The 23,762-nt window shown below is 37.9% G+C and overlaps 3 protein-coding genes across 3 annotated transcripts in view; 2 read left to right on the forward strand and 1 right to left on the reverse strand.

Annotated features, from left to right (window-relative positions):
- The window catches only part of LOC136812846 (2-acylglycerol O-acyltransferase 1-like), an 81,570-nt gene that overhangs the window by 45,596 nt on the left and 12,212 nt on the right, over positions 1–23,762 (reverse strand). The gene's annotated exons all lie outside the window — the stretch shown is intronic.
- On the forward strand, positions 18–23,031 carry LOC136812844 (uncharacterized). Its single transcript, XM_067069370.1, has 11 exons — positions 18–98; positions 3,222–3,545; positions 13,277–13,690; positions 13,996–14,058; positions 15,020–15,082; positions 15,662–15,703; positions 17,751–17,954; positions 18,089–18,127; positions 18,364–18,412; positions 18,875–19,161; positions 22,796–23,031. Exons 2-11 carry the CDS (start codon positions 3,251–3,253, stop codon positions 22,912–22,914), a joined length of 1,575 nt encoding a protein of 524 aa, XP_066925471.1. The 5' UTR covers positions 18–98; positions 3,222–3,250; the 3' UTR covers positions 22,915–23,031.
- Positions 505–3,015, forward strand: LOC136812831 (uncharacterized PE-PGRS family protein PE_PGRS46-like). The gene is made up of 4 exons (XM_067069355.1): positions 505–512; positions 750–1,153; positions 1,220–2,050; positions 2,747–3,015. Exons 1-4 carry the CDS (start codon positions 505–507, stop codon positions 3,013–3,015), a joined length of 1,512 nt encoding a protein of 503 aa, XP_066925456.1.

The following is a 23,762-nucleotide window of genomic DNA, read 5'->3' on the forward strand; positions in this document are numbered from 1 at the left end:
TTTTCATATTTCTTTTTTAAGTCATTTTAAATAACTGTTTACTATCTCCTAATGCTTTGAATATAATTTGCACCTAAAATGAAAAAAATTATTATCAGGTAGGTCCATATAAGTATAGCTTGTTGCTTTAAATTTTTTTTACTCCAATTTTGCGGAGCAACTCCATTAACATGTATTTTTGGGGCGCAGGGTCGATTATTTGCCACCTGTTGGTATCGTGTATTTTACAGACCGGCCTGAAGTTGCCCCCATTGCCTAAATTTACCCGATGTTTTTACGTCTCAGGATTAAAAAAAATACTATTGACTTAACATTTTGACCCTGTTAGGTATTGGTAATAAAAATTGGTCAAAATTTCAAGGTTACAGCAATTTTCAATTCTGAGATTTTATGAGGAACATCTAGCCCCCACCACCCATGATGCTTCCCTTATTAAAAATATAGGAAGATGCACGGAGGGTTGGGGTTAAAACGATATTTTTGAGAAAATGGAAATAATTTAACATGTTGCTGTACAGCCCCAATATGTGACCCCTGCCCTAAGATGTGAAACCTGCCCCAATATGTGACCCGTTTGCCCCAAGATGTGAAACCTGCCCTAAGATTAGTTTGCCCCAAGATGTGACCCGAAAAGCTGCCCTAAGATGTGACCTCACTTGCCCCAAGATGTGACCCCAAAAAGCTGCCCTAAGATGTGACCCAAGAAAAAATTAGTGGGAAATCATAGTCTCTGGTGAATCTGCTGGTAGAATTTATGGTTCTGGTGAATGTGCTGGTGAAGTTCATGGTTCTGGTGAATCTACTGGTGGAGTTCATGGTTCTGGTGAATGTGCTGGTGGAGTTCATGGTTCTGATGAATGTGCTGGTGAAGTTCATGGTTCTGGTGAATGTGCTGGTAGAATTTATGGTTCTGATGAATGTGCTGGTGAAGTTCATGGTTCTGGTGAATGTGCTGGTGGAGTTGATAGATCTGGTGAATCTGCTGGTGAAGTTCACGGTTCTGGTGAATGTGCTGGTAGAGTTGATAGATCTGGTGAATCTACTGGTGGAGTTGATGAATCTGGTGAATGTGCTGGTGGAGTTGATGGTTCTGATGAATGTGCTGATGGAGTTGATGAATCTGGTGAATGTGCTGGTGGAGTTGATGAATCTGGTGAATGTGTTGGTCGAGTTGATGAATCTGGTGGAGTTGATGGTTCTGATTAATGTGCTGGTGGAGTTGATGAATCTGGTGAATGTGCTGGTGGAGTTGATGGTTCTGATGAATGTGCTGGTGGAGTTGATGGTTCTGGTGAATGTGCTGGTCGAGTTGATGAATCTGGTGAATCTACTGGTGGAGTTGATGGTTCTGATGAATGTGCTGGTGGAGTTGATGGTTCTGGTGAATGTGCTGGTGGAGTTAATGAATCTGGTGAATTTGCTGCTGGAGTTGATGGTTCTGATGAATGTGCTGGTGGAGTTGATGGTTCTGGTGAATGTGCTGGTCGAGTTGATGAATCTGGTGAATCTACTGGTGGAGTTGATGGTTCTGATGAATGTGCTGGTCGAGTTGATGAATCTGGTGAATCTACTGGTGGAGTTGATGGTTCTGATGAATGTGCTGGTGGAGTTGATGGTTCTGGTGAATGTGCTGGTGGAGTTAATGAATCTGGTGAATTTGCTGGTGAAGTTCATGGTTCTGGTGAATCTACTGGTAGAGTTGATAGATCTGGTGAATCTACTGGTGGAGTTGATGAATCTGGTGAATGTGCTGGTGGAGTTGATGGTTCTGATGAATGTGCTGGTGGAGTTGATGAATCTGGTGAATGTGCTGGTCGAGTTGATGAATCTGGTGAATCTATTCTGAAATTGATAGTTCTGGTGATTCTGGTGGAGGTAATGATTGTTGGTGATGGTGATAGATCTGGTGATTATGGTGGTGATGATAAATGTTCTGGTGAATCTCATTGTGGTGATAATGGATCTAGTGAATCTGATGGTGGATCAATGGTGCTGGTGAATGTGATGTTCAAATCAATTGTGTTAAATGGATCTGATGCTGGAATCTATGGTATTGGTGATCCTGATAGTGAAATATGGTGCCGGTGATTCTAATGCTAGAAAACAGTGGTGCTACCTTAAGGGGATTAATTTTCGCGGGGATTATATTTCGCGAATTTCGCGAGTTTTTCCGAAATTCGCGAAAATTAATCCTCGCGAAAATTTTAAGAACCTTTGGATTCGCGAAATTCGCGAAATAAAATCCTCACGAAAAATTTAAAATCATGATTTTTGCCTGAACCCCTAGGAAAATGAAAGAAATTCGGTCAAAAAGGGGCTGATTCGCGAAATTTTATCCTCGCGAAAATTTTCATTTTCTGTGCTCGCGAAAATAAGTCCCGCGAAAATTAAATTATTTCGCGAAAATAAGTTCCCGCGAAAATTACTCCCCTTTAGTGAATCTGATGATTCAATGATGATCAGTCAATTTTCCTTGTTAATCTGATGAATGAATCAATGCTGCTGATGAATCCGATGGCGGAATCAATGCTGCTGGTAATCCTGATGGTGGAATCGATCCTGTTGTGATCATCAGGTTCACCATCAGATTCATCGAAATCATTAGCTCCATCATCAGATTCACCAAGACCATTAATTTCACCATTCGGATCACCTACTGAAGCATTGATTCCCTACCATCAGATTGATCAACATTATTGATTCCTTCATCATATTCACCATCGCTATTGAATCTGACAACCTTCAGAATCACTAGAAAAATCACTACCACCACCATCATCACGAGAGCCTTCATCACCATCACCATCACCATCACCATCATCACCAGAACCATCATCACCACAATCAGTTTCACAAGAACAATCATCATCTACAGCTGAATCATCAGAACCATCATTACCTCAATTAGAATCACCAGAGCCATCACATCCATCAGCAAATTCATCAGATTTATCAACTCCACCAGCAGATTCACCTGAATCATCAACCCCATCAGCACATTCACCAGAACCATAAATTCTACCAGCAGAATCATCAGAGACTATGATTCACATCTTAGGGCAAGTGGGTCACATCTTAGGGCAGCTTTTTGGGTCACATCTTGGGGCAGGTTTCACATCTTGGGGCAGGTTTCACATCTTAGGGCAGGGGTCACATCTTGGGGCTGTACAGTTGCTTTAATTGTCCTCGTTCTAGTATTTCAAAAATCATGATTACTTTAGATTATTGATTATTACATGGAGTATGAACAATGAGTGATCCAAATGCACTAGGAGGGAAAGTACACCCCACCAATCAAGGTGATGCACCAACCTGCACTCGTCATGCCATTGCCAAAGCGATCGTACAACATGCTCATTATCATAAGCGGTATGATTTTAATCAGGATTATGTCCTTGGAGTCGTAGAAAATTTCAAACTCACTCTTGAAGCTGTGTTGCCAAGTGAATATGACGGCGAGCAGTTTCACTTCATGGATAGAACTTATCATCCAGAAGGATTGAATAAACATTATACGATAACAACAAAGGTTGCTAATATTCCAGGTAATTATTGTTTAACTTAACATTGTTTAACTTTTATTTCAGTCCAGTTTAATGTGAAATAGTTCGAGGAAGGGCGTTACACAGCCTTAATAACTTTTCATCTAGAAATGCTTTTTGCACCAAATTTTAAACAGATTTTCCCTAACATGATATGAACTAATAAAATAATTTTCGTCATCGTCATGAAAATTGTCAGTGTATCGGTGAAAAACTGTACCTCAGAGGAATATCGATAGCAAGCAAGCAAGCAATAAAGGAATTTTCAATTCTGTTTTGATTAACTCTGTTTTGAGTAACTCTTAATTGAAGGCAATTTACCTTTCGTTATCAAAATCAAATCAATAACTGTTATTGATTTGATTCTTATAAAGTAGATGTAAGAAAAATAAACATGCTCATCTTTTTCACCATACTTACTTTGTTTACTTTCTAATAACTACTTACCGAAAGGTAAATTGCCTTCAATCAAAATTTATTAATTTGATTCTCATAAAGTAGATGCTTATAAGAAAATTAAATATGCTCATTTTCTTTGCCATACTTTGTTTACTTTGTAAGAAATTATTGCCGAATGATATACTCCCTTCAATCAAGAGAGAAAGGTTATTTATTCAAAAGTTATTTATTTGTTTCCTATAAATCCGATGCTTAACAGAAAAACAAAATTTACTAAGATTAGCACAGTCCCCTGTTTCCTTTGATAGAACCAATTACCGAAAGCCAATTGCAATTACCTTATCGGTCCTTTTTCCGCCGGCCCTAATTTAACGCCGGCCCTTATTACGCCAAAGCTCAATGTTTTTCATTTTTAGCCCGGCTGTAATTTAATTCAGACACCTTACGCCGGTCCTTATTACGCCACGAGCCCAAAAATAACGCAAATAAGGGCCGGCGTAAAAAGGACAGATAAGGTAGATTTTTTATCTAACTCATCTGTTTAACCTTTTTCTGTCTTCAGGCTGTGTCCCTAAAAATTCTTGAAAAGTTCTTGAAAAGATCTTATCAAGAAACTTTGCTTATTCTTTTTCAGTTTCTTACTACGAACGTGCCAAGATCTTTCAAGATCTTTAACGATCTGATAAGACTCTTTTATAAGTTTTGAATAGGATTCTTGTCCCTTACAGTGATTCAAGATCTTGATGACGGAATCTTAAGTAAAAGTAAGTCGGAGGTTACCCGAAGGCTCCTCTTTCGATAGCTATCTACCTGAAGGTAGGGGAGGGATTTCTCCACTTACCCTTAATCCTTCTCTTAATTGCTGATCATCAAGCAGAGAGGCATCAAGTAAGTACCATTTTGGAAGTCCTTGGTATGACCCGGCTGGGGGTTGAACCCACAACCTTGTGCACCGTAGACGGATGCTCTACCACTGCACTACGGTCGCTGACGAAATCTTACTACTATCCCCGTTCAGTTATTGAATAAGGGCCGAAAGCTTCGCTCGAGTGACAGCATTCAACTGATGACCTCGTGAATACTTCCCATTAATCAATTATTTCATTATTACAGTCAATGATAACAAACACACAAAAGAAAAACCACTTATCGTATTTCGAAGCTGACCAAAAACTGCTTCGTAAATACTATCCTTAGAGATTGCTCTCCTTGAGTCTAAAGACTCCTTCTTATGAAAAACAATCATAACCCGAAATTCACGTGTTTTTAAGATTCTTAACCCAAAGTTGATAAGAACCACTAAGAATCTTAAAGCTTCTTTGCACATAATAGTTAGTTAAGATTTGGAAAGTCTCTTTATAAAAACTTTACAAGTTACGCAAAGAATCTTAAAATATTTAATGGCTTAAGATTTCGTAAGATTCTACTTAAGAACTTAATAAGAAATAATAATTATCTTACTATAAATACGCGGGAAGAATCTTCACAATTCTTAGCGATTTCTTTACAAGATCTTTAAAGATCTTTTTGTTGGAAGAAATTTTCAAGATTGCCTAAGAATCGTTGTAAGATCTTACAAAGATTTTATAAGATTCTTACTTGTTAAAGATCTTGAAAGATCTTCAACGATCTTTTCAGATCTTATCAAGAATTTTTACCAGGGAAGCCTTTCTCTTACGGATTTCGGGATGTCTCCCTTGAATGGTTTCAATCGTATCTAAGTGACAGACTCCAGTGCACCCTTCTTCAAAACACCATGTCTGATTTATCAAAAGAAAATTCTTTCGGTCTTCCCCAAGGATCAGTATTAGGACCTTTTTTGTTCTTGCTGTATATAAATGATATAGGAGGTTGCATGAACTTTTTTACCATCTCTATGCTGACGACACAATAATAATTAAGAGTGCTGACGACCCTGACTTATTACGCTCTGGTCTGACGCGTCCCTCTTAGATCTCGGTCAGTCGTTCTATGGATGTAAACTCTGAGTTAACACCTCTAAAACTGTAGTGATCTTCTTCGATAGATCCAAGTCTGTTCCTCCTCTCAGATTTCTAGGTAATGCTATAGACTCTGAAAAGGAGGTGAAATATCTTGGTGTCGTCTTGGACGAGAACATGACCTGGGATGAGCAGGTTAAAAGGGTCCGAAGCAAAGCTTATCTTTCCTTAAACAGAATAAAACGGATCTCATCTCTAAGATTATACTAAAAAGCTATTAACCAACGCTCTTGTCATGCCTCATTCAATTACTGTTCCAACTCTTGGAGTGCTATGCCAGCTGCAAATCGTACTAAATTCGAATCTTTAATGAAATTACATATCTGCGCAAAAATTACATATCTGCCCATAACACCTGTACTTTTTAGATACCAATACTTTATAGATATTAGACCTCAAAGAAATCTGCAGGCCCTCAAAGTTCTATTTTAAAGCACTTTTATGGTGGTGGCCAATAAAATCTGAAAATCAACTGTCTTAAAAACATGGTCATGTTGCATATTAGTGGGTACACCTTTAAAACACGGGAGGTCGTCAGTAGTCCGACACTTTCTAGTCCGAAAGTAAAAATGTCCGACGTCGGATATGACGAATGCGGCAGTACTCCGACAAAAAATTTGTCCGACAACGAGTCAAAAAAATATAGAAAGCGAAATGTGAATGTGAATCACTGAAGAGGAGGCTCATTTTTTATAAGCAACTACATTAAAAGTTCCAGGCCTCAAATTAGCCAATTTTTTATACTATATAAGTAAAAGCTTTTTAGGTAATCTAACCATGACAAAAATTGAGTCCAGGCAAGGGTCCCTTGACTCAATAAGCATAAATATAGGTGGTTCTCAAAGCATATTTTTCAGAAGTTGAACAAGAACGCTAAGCAACCTCTAAGAAAGCCCGAAAATAGGAGTTGCTTATAAAAAAACCCTTATTCAACATTCGACACTCTAATGTCTTTGGTTTTCGGACAAAAGAGTGACGTCTGAAAAAAAGAATTCCAAATTGTGGATTTATTTTAAACACCCCTGTCTCAGTGCCCCGGTAGAACTTTTTCCTTCAGTGGGGATGAAAATTTCTATCAAAATGCCAATGGGGATAGAAAATCTATTGTTTCCAGCTCGAAAATTCCAGTGGGGATGGTTTTGGAGTGCAACTTTTTACATTCAGTTTTCAATGGGGATAAAATCATAGAGCAATTTTGCAGTGGGGTTGAAATTGTAGGTTATTTTTTCCACCGGGAACGATTTTTTGGGCTATTTTTCCACCGGGGTGGGGGTGTCCACCGGGGTGGGGGTGTCCACCGGGTCTGTGACACAGGGGTGTTTTTAAAGATTCGGACTATTCACTGTCGGACTAGAAAGTGTCGGACTAGTGACATGCACCCTAAAACACATACACCTTAAAAACAAGTTTGAATTGAGATTGTGAGAAAACTAAAGTTGTTATTGTTGAGCTATATGACGCTCGCCTCGCTACTTTGTTTATATTTAAAGCCGCCATATTTGTTTACTTCGGAACATTACGTCATTTTGTTAGAACTTAGTCTTTTTACACCACGTTTTTATTATCTAATATGGTAGACGTTTTTTATGCTAGTTACAGAAGATTTCTTAGAACTGAAGTTCGCTTCTACGTATTCACTTTTACTGTGTTTCCTGGAATTCCTTCATCATGAGTATACAAGATTCAACAGGTTATGGGCCCAGTACCCAATGGAAAAATCTTACATTCGATGGAGATGAGAGAAAGTTTGAAATCTGGGAAACTAAGATTTTAGGCTACATGAAGTTAAGGAAACTCAAAGACATTCTTGTTGGGGAAAATGATGATGTTAATGCCGACAAGAACGAGACAGCATTTTCAGAACTTATCCAATTTTTGGATGACCGATCTCTCTCCCTAGTCATCAGGGAAGCAAAAGATAATGGTCGAAAGGCGTTCAAGATTCTTCGAGAATTTTATGCTGGTGATAGCAAACCAAGAGTTATTACATTGTACAACCAATTAACAACGTTACAAAAAGGAACTACCGAGAACATAACAGATTACCTTATGAGAGCAGAAAAAGCGGCCATGTCATTGCGGTCTGCTAATGAACAGATAAGTGATGCTTTGTTAATTGCTATGGTCTTGAAAGGTTTATCTGACGAATACAAACCTTTTGTCGCCATTATCACCCAGTCAGAAAAAGTTGATACTTTTCTCAAGTTCAAGCAAACCCTCAGAAATTTCGAGGAAATAGAGTTAATTCGTTCATCGACCGAAAAGAGTACCAAAGAATCTGTATTGAAAACGAGAGACTCAAAAACGTTCACTTGTTACAATTGCGGTATTGCGGGACATAGAGCGTTTGAATGTCGTAAACCGAAAAAGAAATGGTGTAGTACCTGCAGATCATCATCACATACCAACCAGTCGTGTAGAAAGAAACAACAAAATGAAACCAAACCAACAACTGACCACTCCAAAACTGCAGCGTCCGTACCCAGCAATGACGGTAATGAACATTCATTTTCATTCATTTTTAAAGCCAGCGATAACCGAAACACGTATGCTAGTGGTGAGAACTTTTTAGTAGACTGTGGAGCCACTACCCATATAATTAACCATGATGATGGCTTCATTGAGGAGGACCCCACCTTCAACCCAGCAAACCACCACATCGAACTTGCTGATGGAAGTCGAGTTAATAACATTGCATTAAAGAGAGGAACTGTTATCGTGAAACTTGTGACGAAAGAAGGGGAAACTGTCAATGTTCAACTGAGAGATGTACTTTACATACCTTCATTCCCCCAAAATATATTTTCTGTTAGAGCAGCAACCAAATTCGGAGCATCAGTGAGATTCTATGAACAGTATGCAGAACTCATTACTCCAGATGGTACCGTATTCCAAATCGAAGAGAGAAATCGTCTATATTACCTCTACAAATCTTATTCATCCCAAAACCGACGTGAAAGCCTTGAAATGTGGCACAAAATTCTTGGACATTGTAATACCCACGACATCGAAAAGTTAGAGAAAGTTGTGTCGGGTATGCATATCTGCAATCATGAGACTTTCGATTGTGAAATATGCGTCCTTGCCAAGCAATGTAACCAGAGAAACCGTGAACCTGATATTCGTGCAACCGAACCGTTTGAATTGGTCCACACAGACCTTGCTGGCCCCATTGAACCAGCAGCAAAGGACGGTTATCGATACGCCATAATATTTACTGATGATTTTTCCGGTAACCTCTTCACATACTTCTTGAAAGCAAAGTCTGATGCACCAAAGGCAGTTAAGAAATTTCTAGCTGACATTGCACCTTTCGGTAAGGTGAAAACTTTGAACTTTTTCGAAGATGTATTTCCTGTAGGTGATGTCAAGAAAATGAGAAGCGACAACGGAGGAGAGTATATTTCAAAGGAATTTCGTGAAATTCTAGTTAACCACTCTATCAAGCATGAATTATCCGCACCGTACTCCCCACATCAAAACGGAACGGCTGAACGCAATTGGCGCACACTCTTTGAAATGGGAAGATCCATGCTTATCGAGTCCAATCTACCCAAGTACCTCTGGACGTACGCCATAATGACAGCCACCCACATTCGTAATCGTTGTTACGTCAAACGAATCCAAAATACCCCATTCGGTCTTATCACTGGAACGAAGCCAAATCTTTCCAAGATGCACATCTTCGGTACCGTGTGCTATGCATTTCTACAACCGGAACAGAAAAAGTTAGACCCTCGCTCGAAAAAGGGTCACTTCATCGGGTATGACAAAGAAAGCCCGTCCTATCTGGTATATTTTCCAGATGACAGAACTGTGAAGAAGTACAGAGTGGTAAAATTCACAGATCAGTTCAGCACATCAGAACCACCAACCGTACCAAACCATTTGTTTAACAACCCAGAACCGGAAGACCAGTCAACAACCAATACGGACAACCAAGAAGCCCCAAAACGATACCCTACCCGTGAGAGAAAACAACCTGAGCGTTACGGAGACTCTGTGAACTCTGAACATTTAGATCTCTATGATTGTATCAACCATGTCAATGGACCACCCACCTTCCATGAGGCTATCAACGGAAATCAGTCAAAGCAATGGCAGTCGGCCATGGAAGCAGAAATCCAAACGTTAAAATCGAACGAAACCTTCACCCTTACAGAGTTACCAGATGGCAAACAAACAGTTGGAGGTAAATGGGTGTACACGATCAAAGGGGACCCAGAAGCACCCATCTTCAAAGCTCGCTACGTAGCAAAAGGCTATACCCAGAAAGAAGGTATTGATTATGCAGAGACATTCTCACCAACAGCAAGGATGGAATCTGTTAGAATCTTGACACAATTAGCTATTCAGAATGATTGGATGATGCACCAGATGGATGTGAAAGGTGCCTATCTGCATGCACCAATCAAATGTGATGTTTATGTTGAACAACCTGAAGGCTTCAAAGTAAATGGTGAGAAGCTAGTGTGGAAACTTAACAAATCGCTCTATGGATTGAAACAAAGCGGACGGAACTGGAACTGTCTTCTCCAAGAATTCCTAAGTGAACTTAATTTCAAACAGTCATCTGCTGACCCATGTTTATTCTACAAAACCGAGAAATCCGAAACAGTCATTTTACTAGTATGGGTTGACGATATCATCATCGCCTCCAGTTCAGCCATCTCAATGAAATCAATCAAATCGCAACTCAGCGCAAAGTTCAACATGAAGGACCTGGGTGAACTCTCATCTTTTGTTGGTATCGATTTCGAAGTCAACCCAGATTCAATCACAATGTCACAATCAAGATACCTTACTAACATGCTCAAGAAGTTTAATTTCGAGAAATGCAAACCAAGAAAAACTCCTTGTGAAACCAACCCGAATGCCTACAACGACAACCAAGGTGAATCCAACGAGGAAGATACCAAACTATACCGACAGATGGTAGGCAGCCTTATTTATGCAATGACGTGCACCCGACCAGACCTCAGCTACTGCATAACCAAGTTATCGCAACATCTTTCTAATCCAACTCCTGGTGATTGGATCATGCTCAAACATGTATTTCGTTATGTCAAAGGAACTGTTGACTATAAACTGAAATTCCACAAAAGCAAAAAGGGACTGAGATTAAATGCTTTTAGTGATGCTGATTGGGCTTCATCTACCGACGATCGTCGAAGTATCACAGGTTACTGTACAAACCTGAATGAACATGGCCCAATCATAAGCTGGAAATCAAAGAAACAACCATCGGTGGCGCTATCCACATGTGAAGCCGAGTACATGGCAATGTCGATCACGTGCCAAGAAACCATTTTCCTGACACAGATTCTACGCGAAATCTACGAACCAAATTCTGCCATTATCAAAAGCGCAAACCAATCAGCTATCGACGAGATCAAGAAATCGACAATTATTCAGTGTGACAACCAAGGTGCTATCGCTCTCGTCAAGAATCCTGTCAACCGACCAAAATCAAAGCACATAGATATTCGTTTTCATTTCATACGTGACTGTTATAATGACAATCGTATTGCAATCGATTATGTGCCTTCCAATTCAAACGTAGCCGACGTTTTCACCAAGCCTCCAAAGAAGCACCTATTGGAGTCTTTCAACCAACAAATTTTCGGACGTTAACGGACTTAGCGTCAAGTGGGGGTGTTGAGCTATATGACGCTCGCCTCGCTACTTTGTTTATATTTAAAGCCGCCATATTTGTTTACTTCGGAACATTACGTCATTTTGTTAGAACTTAGTCTTTTTACACCACGTTTTTATTATCTAATATGGTAGACGTTTTTTATGCTAGTTACAGAAGATTTCTTAGAACTGAAGTTCGCTTCTACGTATTCACTTTTACTGTGTTTCCTGGAATTCCTTCATCATGAGTATACAAGATTCAACAGTTATAAAACCAAACTTTTCACCATTAGAAAGAGGGAAGGCTGACTTACATTTAGAGTTATTCAAAAGTTATGTTATCCCCACTATTTTCTAAAACAGACGCTTTTTCGAAGAAGATTTTTTTTCGAATTTTCTTTATAACTTTTGAATACTTGAAGCTAATTTACAGTATGATAGCTCAAAATTAATTTAAGTTGGCCTTTCTTCTTTCTAATGGTAAAAAGTTTGGGTTTTTATAACATTTTAGTTTTCTCAAAATCTCAATCCAAATTTGTACACTTTTTTGAAACACCCGGTACAAAAATTACATTTTTGGCTCTAACAACCACCGAGTCTGCTAAATCGCGTGCCAGCGTGCTATGCGTGCCAGCGTGCCATGCGTGCCTACGTGCCTTGGCGTGCCTGCGTACCATTAAAATTTCGGCGTGCCATCCGAATTTTGGCGTGCCATCGAATTTTGGCGTGCCATCGAATTTTGGCGTGCCATCCATTTTTCTTAAGCATATGGTGATTTAAGCTGAGGCTGGACATATGCTTAATTTTCTACTGTTCTAAAACAATAAATCCATTGTATTCGAGCCAGAATCCCAGCCTTGTTATGCTTATAAGCGCTATGCTTATAAATAAAAAAACGTGTAGTGTACTTTGGATGAGGGTCAAGTATTCTTAAGAAATTGCCAAAATTGAGGGTGAATTATTCTTAACATATTCTTACTTTTTTACAAACATGAGAAATAATCATATTGAGAGTTTTGGACTTTTGAGTTTCATCCTGATATTCTTATAGAAGATATTCTTATATAAAAAAGCGTTTATCTTAAATGCTCCAAACAACGTTAAACTACCTCCAGATGTTGTCATGTTCAGTCGTTTTGAGCAGTTTGGAGTCTTGTACAGTAGAGTAAACAAGGATGAAGCAACATTGGCTTAAAAAATCCTCGCCAAGAAATGGCTTCTTTTCCAAATAACTACTATTATGGCGGAAAGTTTCGCGGACAGAAAGTTTCGCTAATCAAAAAAAATAGCGAGATTTAGCGAATTTAAGTTGATTTATGACTTTGGCAGAAATTTCACGGATACAATTTTCGCGAATTTTTTTAAAATGTACCTATTTTGGTTACAAAAAGTCGCAAAACAGGCTGAATGTAACATGAAAAAGATCTGTTGATGAAGACCGACATCCGCTTTTCCAAAAGGAAATGTTAAACAACTGGTGAACTCAAAAACTGGCCATGACAATCCAAAGAGAGCAAAAAGAAGCAAAAAAGTTTGTTCAGATTTAATTTGTTATCTGGCAGAAATATCGTGAAAGTTTCTACCCGCGAAACTTTCTATCCTGAAAGTAATTTGTCTATGCAAACTTGTTTGCCATTTCATGAGAAATACAGATTGTTAGATTTTCTAAATATTTTTCCAAACATTTAGGAAACTCAGTACTTTGGGACGAAGCTCTACGACAACTTAAAAAACGGCAAAGGATACTCGAGGAAGAACGGAAAGCAGAGGAAAAACGGCAAAGAACACTCGACGAAGAAGCACGTAAAGCCGAGGAACAAAATGAAAAGATACTTAAGGAAAAAGGAAAGGCACAAGATGAACTCAAAGGAGAACAGACTAGGCTGCAAATGAAGAACAACGAGGAGAAAAAAAGTTATAACGGGGTAGAGAATACTACAAGTGTGCTGCTAAAGAAAATCTTTACCTTTGCACTAATTCCGCCTTTTGCCGCTTTTCTTCTCGTGTTGCCAAAACCTGGAATTGTTTGGGCGATGTCTGGTGTAGGCGCTCTTTTTGTGCTGGGTGTGAACCTTTTGACGGAAGCAGCGGACAGTTCTATCACTAAAGAAGGTATACTATACTTTTCAAGTCAAATTTGAAACGTCAAAAAAACTAGTCGGCAAAAATGACGAAAAGAAAGTCGTTTGCTCGGCGAAATCTTTTACCGAAGGGGGTAGCAGCGAGAAGTGGATTATCGGATCAAACTATACTTATACAGTATATATTTTCGAAAATTTAGCCCAAAACCCTTGGGGATAGGCATTTCTAAGGGTTGGAGGGTGCCAAAAAAGGGGGGTCATTTAATAAGGGGGAATCAGACATCTTTCCGCACTATAATTCCTCTATGTCTACTATCTTATTATTCTACTCCATAGATGTTGATGAGGCGCTTTTGTTGTCAACCACTCCACCAGGGGGGAAAGAAGCAAAAAACAAAGGTTTGTATAAAATTGCGTTAAAATTTGTCTTCAGTTTTGGGAGGGTAACGATATGAAGTTTATGAACATTTGAATTCCAATCATCAATTTTATTATTCTACTCCATAGATGCCGATGAGGCGCTTTTGTTGTCAACCACTCCACCAGGGGGGAAAGAAGCAAAAAACAAAGGTTTGTATAAAATTGCGTTAAAATTTGTCTTCAGTTTTGGGAGGGTAACGATATGAAGTTTATGAACATTTGAATTCCAATCATCAATTTTATTATTCTACTCCATAGATGCCGATGAGGCGCTTTTGTTGTCAACCACTCCACCAGGGGGGAAAGAAGCAAAAAACAAAGGTTTGTATAAAATTGCGTTAAAATTTGTCTTCAGTTTGGGAGGGTAACGATATGAAGTTTATGAACATTTGAATTCCAATCATCAATCTTATTATTCTACTCCATAGATGCCGATGATGCGCTTTTGTTGTCAACCACTCCACCAGGGGGAAAAGAAGCAAAAAACAAAGGTTTGTATAAAATTGCGTTAAAATTTGTCTTCAGTTTTGGGAGGGTAACGATATGAAGTTTATGAACATTTGAATTCCAATCATCAATCTTATTATTCTACTCCATAGATGCCGATGAGGCGCTTTTGTTGTCAACCACTCCACCAGGGGGAAAAGAAGCAAAAAACAAAGGTTTGTATAAAATTGCGTTAAAATTTGTCTTCAGTTTTGGGAGGGTAACGATATGAAGTTTATGAACATTTGAATTCCAATCATCAATCTTATTATTCTACTCCATAGATGCCGATGAGGCGCTTTTGTTGTCAACCACTCCACCAGGGGGAAAAGAAGCAAAAACAAAGGTTTGTATAAAATTGCGTTAAAATTTGTCTTCAGTTTTGGGAGGGTAACGATATGAAGTTTATGAACATTTGAATTCCAATCATCAATCTTATTATTCTACTCCATAGATGTTGATGAGGCGCTTTTGTTGTCAACCACTCCACCAGGGGAAAAGGAAGCAAAAAACGAAGGTTTGTAAATGCCTTTAACCTGATCTTCAGTGTTTGGAAAAAAATGATATGAAGTTTATGTGCATTTGAATTCCAAACTATTGCCCACCCAGGAAAATTGAGCTAAAACTCCCGGGGTGGCTACTAGGGCAAATTGGGTTAAGGGGATAAATAGAATGTATAGAAGAGTCCAACGTAGGGTCCATTTTTCAAACCTCAGCGGAGCACCCCCGTTGATCGGCAAGGGTAGTACCCCTCCGGGCTAAAGCTCAATATGCTTAGCTGATTGGATTTTCAGCTTTAAGTTATGCTTAGTTAAAAAAACTTCAAAGCTTCCTTAATTTTGATTCATTTTCATTTCCACTTGTTTCTCAAGTTCGTTGTTAGTTTTTACATTCACCCGATACCACATTAAAACCTTCTTCGTGTTCTTCCCTGTTTCATTTATCCCGTTTTCGAAGTTTCAATGACTTTAAAAGGCTTCAAGATACGCTTAACATTATGCTTATTTTTTTTTGCAAATTTCAGTATAAATATGCTTATAATCGTTATGCTTATAAAGCAAAATGTACGTATGTATCTGATTATTCTATTCTATAGATTATGATCGAGCCGCTCCCCCAGGTGGACGACCAAATTTCCGTAGGTGTTTTTCATAAATAATCTTGCACAAATGTCAATAGGCTTTCTTAAGTACGGTATCAATCCTTTCGTCAAAAGCTTTGCTAGACTTATCAAAGCCATTTTTTGCCCTTCATTATTTAGTCATTTTTCAAAAAGTGGCATTTTCGGGGGCAAATTGAAACCTATATAGGTGAATAGGTTGGCTTTCAAAGATTCTAAATTTCTTTGCTGAACATCGCAATTTTTCTTTTGGGCCAAGATGTATCCCGACGTCACTATTTCCCATGCAGAACCCTAAGCCCCAAAAATCTGACGAAAAATCAAAGTCGCTACTAAAACCTAAAACCACTTATACTATTCGATAACTCTCAAAATTTGATATAGAAGACTTTTAAACGAATATAGTCGATTTTTCAACCTAACTCGAGAAAATTGTCAAAACGGGACTTTTTTGTGATTTTTGACGTCAAATGAGTGAAGAATTGACGTTTTTGGTCTTCGGAGCTAATCTTTTCGAGTTAGGTTGAGAAATGGACTATATTCACATAAAAATTCTCTATATCGTTTTTTTAGAGCTATCGAATGGTATAAGTGCGGTTTTAGGTTTTACCGACTTTGATTTTTCGTCAGATTTTTTAGTGAATAGTGCGAGTCAATAGTGCGAGTCAATAGTGCTTTACTTGAGGATAACTGAAGTCATGTTTTTTTTAGCTAGACGTAACGCTCAAGAACATTCAGAGTATCCAGCTTACATTTTAGCGTCCCATAGATCTAAAGAATGAACTCCAAAAGTTTCAGTTTGCGCCCCCACCCCAAATTTTTTTTAAAAAATGGCTGTCAGCTTCCTGACTATTTACCTCGAGAGTTAACCCTTTGTGCATCTTGGCCAAAAATTTTTACTAGTTTTTCATAGACTTAATATTTTTTCATGAAATTTGGGCAGTGTGACTAAATCAAGGATTGACACCTTCTGACAAAATTTTATCATTAGTGATGATTCATTGCCACCTGATGACGTCATCAATTTTTGACATCTCCAAAAATAGGACCCCGCCCCTCTAATTCTTTTTCGAGCTTCAATATTTTTTGCTTAAATTTTGTGTGGGAATTCCATTTGACATATGTATACGGGGCACACGGTCAATTTTGCCCACCTGTCATAGGCGTGTATTTTACAGACCGTCCCAGATTTGCCTTTTTTGCCTAAATTAGTGTTAAATTTTGATATCTCAAGCTATTGACTTGAAATTTTGACCAGTGATAGGTATTGATAATAGAAGCTTGCTCTCAAGACTTTAGTGAGATTGGACCAGTAGTAATGCAGAAGGTGAGCATTTCAGGTAAAATACTGACTTGTTTGTAAAATACCAACCACGCAGGTGGCCGAATTGAAATTTTACACATTGTCTCAGATGGTCAAGACCTTTCACTGGTGAAAATTTCAACTCAAAAGTTACTGTAGCTCCTGAGTTCCGGAAAAGGGGGGTGTATTTTACAGACCGGTCTGTAAATTACCAAATACCACCGTGGAACTGTTTTTTTCCCTATACTCTGATCTAACTTGGCAAATGGATGCAATTTCAACAAAAAGTACCAAGACAATCGGATAATTCATTCTAGCAGCTAATTTAACATTCTGGTCTGTAAAATACCAACTAAACAGGTGACCGACCTGAAAATTTGTAAATCGTCTTCATATTTGTCAATATCTGTCACTGGTGAAAATTTCAAGTTCACAGCACTTGTCAATCCTGAGATCCGAGGGGGAGGGGCTAACATGCCCCCCAAGATGCTCCACATATAAAAAAATAGGAAGATGCACGAAGGGTTAACTTACTAGCCAAGATGGATAGAAAAAGATACTAGGAAGATCGATTAAAAGATGGCAGAGGATAGAGCTTATGAACTCCACTTGACCGGATTTTATTCATCTTGATAACATCAGCAGTTTTTTATGGGATGCAGTTTTTGCAAAGCGCCATCTAGAAACTTCTGAAAGGGCGCCTAAAAAGCATTATGAGAGGGTGTTACGTCATATATACATCGATTTCCTTTTATTTTATAGACCTAGAGTACGTACTAGTATATGATACTAGCAGAACGGATGCACACAGTTCCCATTGCGTTTTCATAAAATCGATCAAAGATGGCAATTTCAATTGTATAAATAGTTGGAGAGATATAGATCCCGCACCTCAAGTTCGAATCGGGAAGGAAAAAAACAGACTTTGGAGAGTTAATGTGGAGTATAAAGATCCAGAAATTAAAGGTAAACTGAACGAGATGAATGTTCCCTATAAAAATGCATTTACACATTTTTTTTCTTCTCAACTGTAAAGCAGAATCAAAGTGACTGAATTCCATAAAAGAGGAACATTAAATCAATTTCATTTTATCTTGCAGTGACAAGTGGATGTTCACAGAAAAGAGAGAATCTTTCAGGTATTGGCTTCGAGCAACTTTTCTTCAAATTTACTTGGGGTCTACAATTCAAAACTGTCTGGAAATATATTTTGAAAGTGGGGTTATTCCCCGAATAACTTGGAAAAGGGATCCCGACAGATCCCCAGGGATCAGGAAAATTTCTTAGAGCAGAGGAGTAGATTTGAATACTGTAGCCCAGTAAAAAGATTTTCAAAATCTCATCTCTTCTCACGTCTGATAATTTATTATTTTAGAGAGTGAGATTATGCAAAAGTTGTCCGAATCCGTTGCTCCAAGCTCAAGGTATGTGAAAATATGTGACGCTTTTCCTGTTAGGGTTGTGTTTACCTGGGTTCATTTATGGGCTGTGCTTCATCCCTTCTCACCGTTTTTGCCATCTACCAAACTGTACGGTCAAAATATAAGGTAATGGGCATCCTTTGAAATTTCTGCTGCGGTACTCTAAAACTCTCTGACTTTTCATTATTTTCCCGAATAGGTGGGTTCCAACGGGTCATAGAAGAGATGGTTTCTCTAGCGTCTAAAAATCTTCCAACATCGTTACAGCTTCAAAGTTACAAAGATTTATTTCAGTTTTTTTAAAGAATCTAAGTAATCTTCAAAAAATTTTACGTGCTAATGTCTTTTGTCTCACTAATTTTAGGTTCAAGTAAAATTCATTCTTAAACCTCTGGGCAAATTGGAACATTTGAAACACCAAAGTTATGAATTAATAAAAGTAAAGTCTCATCATTTTTTCCCTAGAATTGATGCCAAATCAATAAATAAAGATGAAGCTGAACTCACTCTTAAGGAAAATAATATTGATCGTATAACCCACCTGTATGTGATCGACGATGATGGTGTCGAAGACGTTTTCAGTAATGGTTTTCGAATAAAGAACTCCCAGGAAGAAGGTTGTATTACCGTCATTCTAAAAAACATTGATAGAAAAAAGAAGTTCAAAGTTGCTGTATGTGGTATCGTGCGGGATGGAGACAATGAAAAAGAAATTTCATTGACTTGTGACAAAGAAATTGAACCAAATCAAGGTAATTTTGAAGTCAATCTGATTTCATTCCTTCCTCGTTTTTGTTTTATTGACCAAAATGAATGAATTTTGTCGATTAGCGAAATTAAATTCCATCAAAAAGACGAAATTTCACGAATGACCTGAAGCTCCAAGGGGAATTGGGATTTACTTCGAATAACCGGTGTAGCGGATTATTTTAACTCCCTGTAAATGTTGAACCCCCCCAGTTAAAAAAACTAGGAAATAATGACTCCCCTAGAGTAGAAATTTCCTAGGAAATACTGACTCCCTTAGTAAATAATGACTCCCGTAAAAGCTGAGGGAGTCAAGATAGTCAAGACTAGTTTATCATGACCCCCCTCCCCAAAGTAGTCAAGAACTGAAGTCATTCCACTGTCTTTTTATTTATATCTAACTTTCATCACATTGTGATTACTGTATTATATTTCTTCTAAAAAATCATTGTGACAAGCGCATTCTCTCGTTGATCTCGGGTAAATTAATGCGTGTCCAAATTTTCGTCAATTTCTCGGAGGCAATTCCACCCCTCCTAGAATAACAAATCATACCTTTAAAGAAGCGCATTACGATGTAGAACATGAAAATCGGCGTTACTTAAATTTAGGTTTTGCCAATTTTGCGAAAAACCGCAAAAACAAAAAAATGCTGACGTCAGCAAAATTTATTTTTTAAATAACTCCAGTTTGGCTAATGGTATAAACATGAAATTTGGACCAAAGTTGCAAATCATTAACAAAAACACTTTTACATAATCCTTTTTTTCAGATTTTGCCGACGTCAGCAGAAATCAGCAAAATACGAAAATTTGCAATAAAGTGCTGACATCAGCAAAATTTCAAAAAAAAATTTCAAAATGATCCTTTTAGTGATGTGCAACTTTGGTCCAAATTTCATGTTCATACCATTAGTCAAACTGGAGTTATTTAAAAAACAAGTTTTGCTGACGTCAGCATTTTTTGGTTTTTGCGATTTTTCGCAAAATTGGCAAAACCTAAATTTAAGTAACACCGATTTTCGTGTTCTACATCGTAATGCGCTTCTTTAAAGGTATAATTTATTATGCTAGGAGGGGTGGAATTGCCTCCAAAAAATTACGAAAATTTGGACACGCATTAATTTACCCGAGATTTCTATTGTCCCCGTTTTTCAGATTTTAAAACCTATTGAGAATTGCTTTAAGATGCTAAACTTTGCTAATTCGTTACTTCTCTCGTTCAAGGCTATGAAATAAGAATTTTTTGCAGAGCTGATTTTCGTCGTAGACACCCACCTTTTGCCGAAATTTTTTCATTTTTCAAGGGACTTTGAAGAATTTTCAGAATGTATGGTGTTTTCACGTAATTTTTGGTAGACACGAAGTTTAAACATTTATTCTTCATCTGGCTTCTCGTCAGTATTTTGTAAAATGATCTTACAAAGAGGGAAGTATACAGCAGGTCTTAAGGGCTCTGACCATAGTCATCATATTTGTCATGTATAAAATGTGTTTTTCTGACTAATCTACGATGCAAAGCCATCACACGTTATACATTTTCTGTTAGGCAAACTATTCCTGAATCTAAAAAAGTAAAAAATTGATGAAGAAGAAAATGAAAACAGTTGCTTTTGATCAATTTTTCATCCCAATTTCTCATACAAAAAGATAGCCTTGATATCCAGACCGTAAACTCTTTCACCGTCTAGTTTTTTTTTGGTATTTTGTCTCTGGTTTACGGTCTGGTCCAAGTAACTCGTCTGCAGGGATATCTGTCCCTGCATATTGTAGACTGAGCTAACAAAGGGGGAGACGGCTCAGCGGAGAGATCAGTAATTTAAGACTGTATATGGTTTCGTACCATCGATTAACTTATATTCTCAATTTCAACTTATAATAATTTGACAGCGTTTAGTTTACATGAAATGTCTTACAAAATAGGTTATACTCTATTCGTGTCTCTTTCAATCTCCGTCTTTCATCATCTAAGTTGCAGCTTTTATAGCTGTCAACGGAATGTTAATGGAATGTCGTTAGTTTTAAATTAAGTAACAGATATTGGCCTTGGGCCGTATGAATCTCATTTGTATGTTTGTTGCGGTTTGATCTTCGATCGTTATGTAAGGTATAATTTCAGCATGTTTCAGCATTTGCGTAAGTTTTAATCATCGATCGTTATGAGATATTGGTCTTGGTTGAACCACTTTCTGATGGGGTGGCCAGCTGGCTTTAAGCTCCAGCTGACAATATATGCGAGTGTCTCTAATTGGTCAGTACGCGCTCAGTCACTGAGCAGAATTTTCGCGGGGTTTGTGATATTTTTCGATGCGCGTGCATAATTTATGGAAAAAGCTGACCTTGCAAAAAAAGATAAACAAATGAAAATGAAAACGCAGGTTCATTTCTAAACAAAATGGCCGCTGGAAAAGAGCCTTTATAAATGTGGCTGATGTTTTGATGTAGCTTAAAGTAGTTTTGAAAGTTTTTTTGAGTTTGTAAAAGAGGTTTTTTAGTAAGTTAATTATGTGTGTCTTCCTGGGTTTACAAAGTTTTGATAGTCTGTCAACAAGGGTTCACTCACAGACTGTGCCATTCAAACTGTACCATACTGTTTTAGTTGCACCAGACTCTAAAATTTTAGAAACTTTGTATGTTGAGGTAAGAGTGTTTTTTTCTAAAATTTTGAGTCTGGATACCCAGGCTAACAAAAAGAGTCATCACTTTTGATACATCAATTTAGAAAAATTTTCTGAAAAAATTTAGATAGTTCAATCTTTTGCAGACAGTTAAAAAAAAATTCGAAACAAAAAGGTTAATTACTTAAAACTAAGCATTTTTTGTAAAATAAAAATTATAACAATTTATTAACGTCTTTTTAAGGTCTGTAGCGTCATTTTTGTGATTAAATTGCTAAATGCTCTTGATAGAATGAATTCAAAGACAATATAGTAGAGGGCATTTTGTAAAATCGCTCGACTGTTTTGTTAGAAGCACTTGTTATACATTTTTGGAAAGCTAAGGGGTAGCGCAATCGAAATTACTATGTTTCCAATTTTTTTTCGGACACTTTGGTGTGATTTTCGGACAAATATGACGGTCTCAGGCAAAAATCATAGGGTTAAAAATTAATGAAAATTTTAGCTCGAGAAAACGGAGACCTGTTGTATATTTTTGGAAAGCTCTCAAAAAATTAGGATTAGAGATAAATTGCAAGTATAGGTGATTTCAGTACCTAACTCGAAATATTGAGCTTCAAAAAGCGCAAAAACTGGACAAAATAGCTGTTTCTGGCTGAAAAACACGGTTTTCAAGGGTTAATATCTCGAGTTAGGTAGGTAGGTTTCAAGAAACTTAAAACAAAAGTTATATCTTCAAATCTCGTAAACATTTTTTCGACTATGGTCAGAGCCCTTAAGTATAAAAATTTTGAGCCAAATCTAAAAATTCTTGAAGGAAATACTGCCCTCAGGTGGAGTATTTCTTTTACGAGGGTCTGTAGAGTTAGCCCTGAATAGCCAAATAAATTTCAAATAATTTTGTCATAGATATTAAAGGGGAGTCATTTTAATTCAATTTGTCTCCAGTTTTGGGAGGGTAATGATATGAAGTTTATGAACATTTGAATTCCAATCTTCAATCTTATTATTCTACCCCATAGATCTTGATGAGGCGCTTTTGCTGTCAACCACTCCACCAGGGGAAAAGAAATCAAAAAATGAAGGTTTGTATAAAATTGCGTTAAAATTTGTCTTCAGTTTTGGGAGGGTAATGATATGAAGTTTATGAACATTTGAATTCCAATCATCAATTATATTATTCTACTCCATAGATGTTAATGAGGCGCTTTTGTTGTCAATCACTCCACCAGGGGAAAAGGAAGCAAAAAACGAAGGTTTGTAAATTGCGTTAAAGTTTGTCTTTAGTTTTATGGAGGATAAGGGAGTGGTCAGAAAGTATCTACTAGGGGGGGGTTGGACCATTCAGGAGGGGTTCAAAAAGTTTTTGAGGGTTTAGGGGGGTTCCAAATTTTTTGGACAACTCAAGAGAAAATGTAGGAAGTCTAATTTCATAGTTTGACGTTTCAAGATTTCAAAAATTTTTCAGCTTGACGGCCGACAACTCATAATTGATTAGGAAAATTGCAAACTCAGAGAATTTTATTTTTGAGACTCCTTTTTGCCCCCGCAGGAGCGCGGCGACAAGGAGGCACTGCAAATTTTTTTTCCGTGAACGGACGGAAGTATCTTCGACGGTCAGAAGTATCATCTTTTGACGGTCGGAAGTATCATTTTTAATTTTTCCTATCCGTCATTCCGTGGTTCAGGGGTTATTGGGTCATTACCAATCAATTAGGTAGGGTCAGGGTTGCTAGTAACGGCTTGTCACTGTGCCGGGTGCATACTCGGCGCCTTGGGCCCCGCAGGGTTGCTAGTAACGGCTCGAATTTCAGTCAGTTTAAAAAAGGGGTACTTTTACCCATATTATAATAACATTACCCCCGTCTTTTGCCAGTTCGGTGTAATATGTTATGAATTGCGTGAGTTTGCTGTGCGGCGATGGCCCAACAGATAGAGCGCTGGCTTCTGAATCTGGAGGTCTTTCTTTGGTGGTGGTTCGAATCCCAC

This window comes from Clytia hemisphaerica, unplaced genomic scaffold (assembly GCF_902728285.1).
Source record: "Clytia hemisphaerica strain Z4C2 unplaced genomic scaffold, Clytia hemisphaerica genome assembly, whole genome shotgun sequence".
NCBI lineage: Eukaryota > Metazoa > Cnidaria > Hydrozoa > Leptothecata > Clytiidae > Clytia > Clytia hemisphaerica.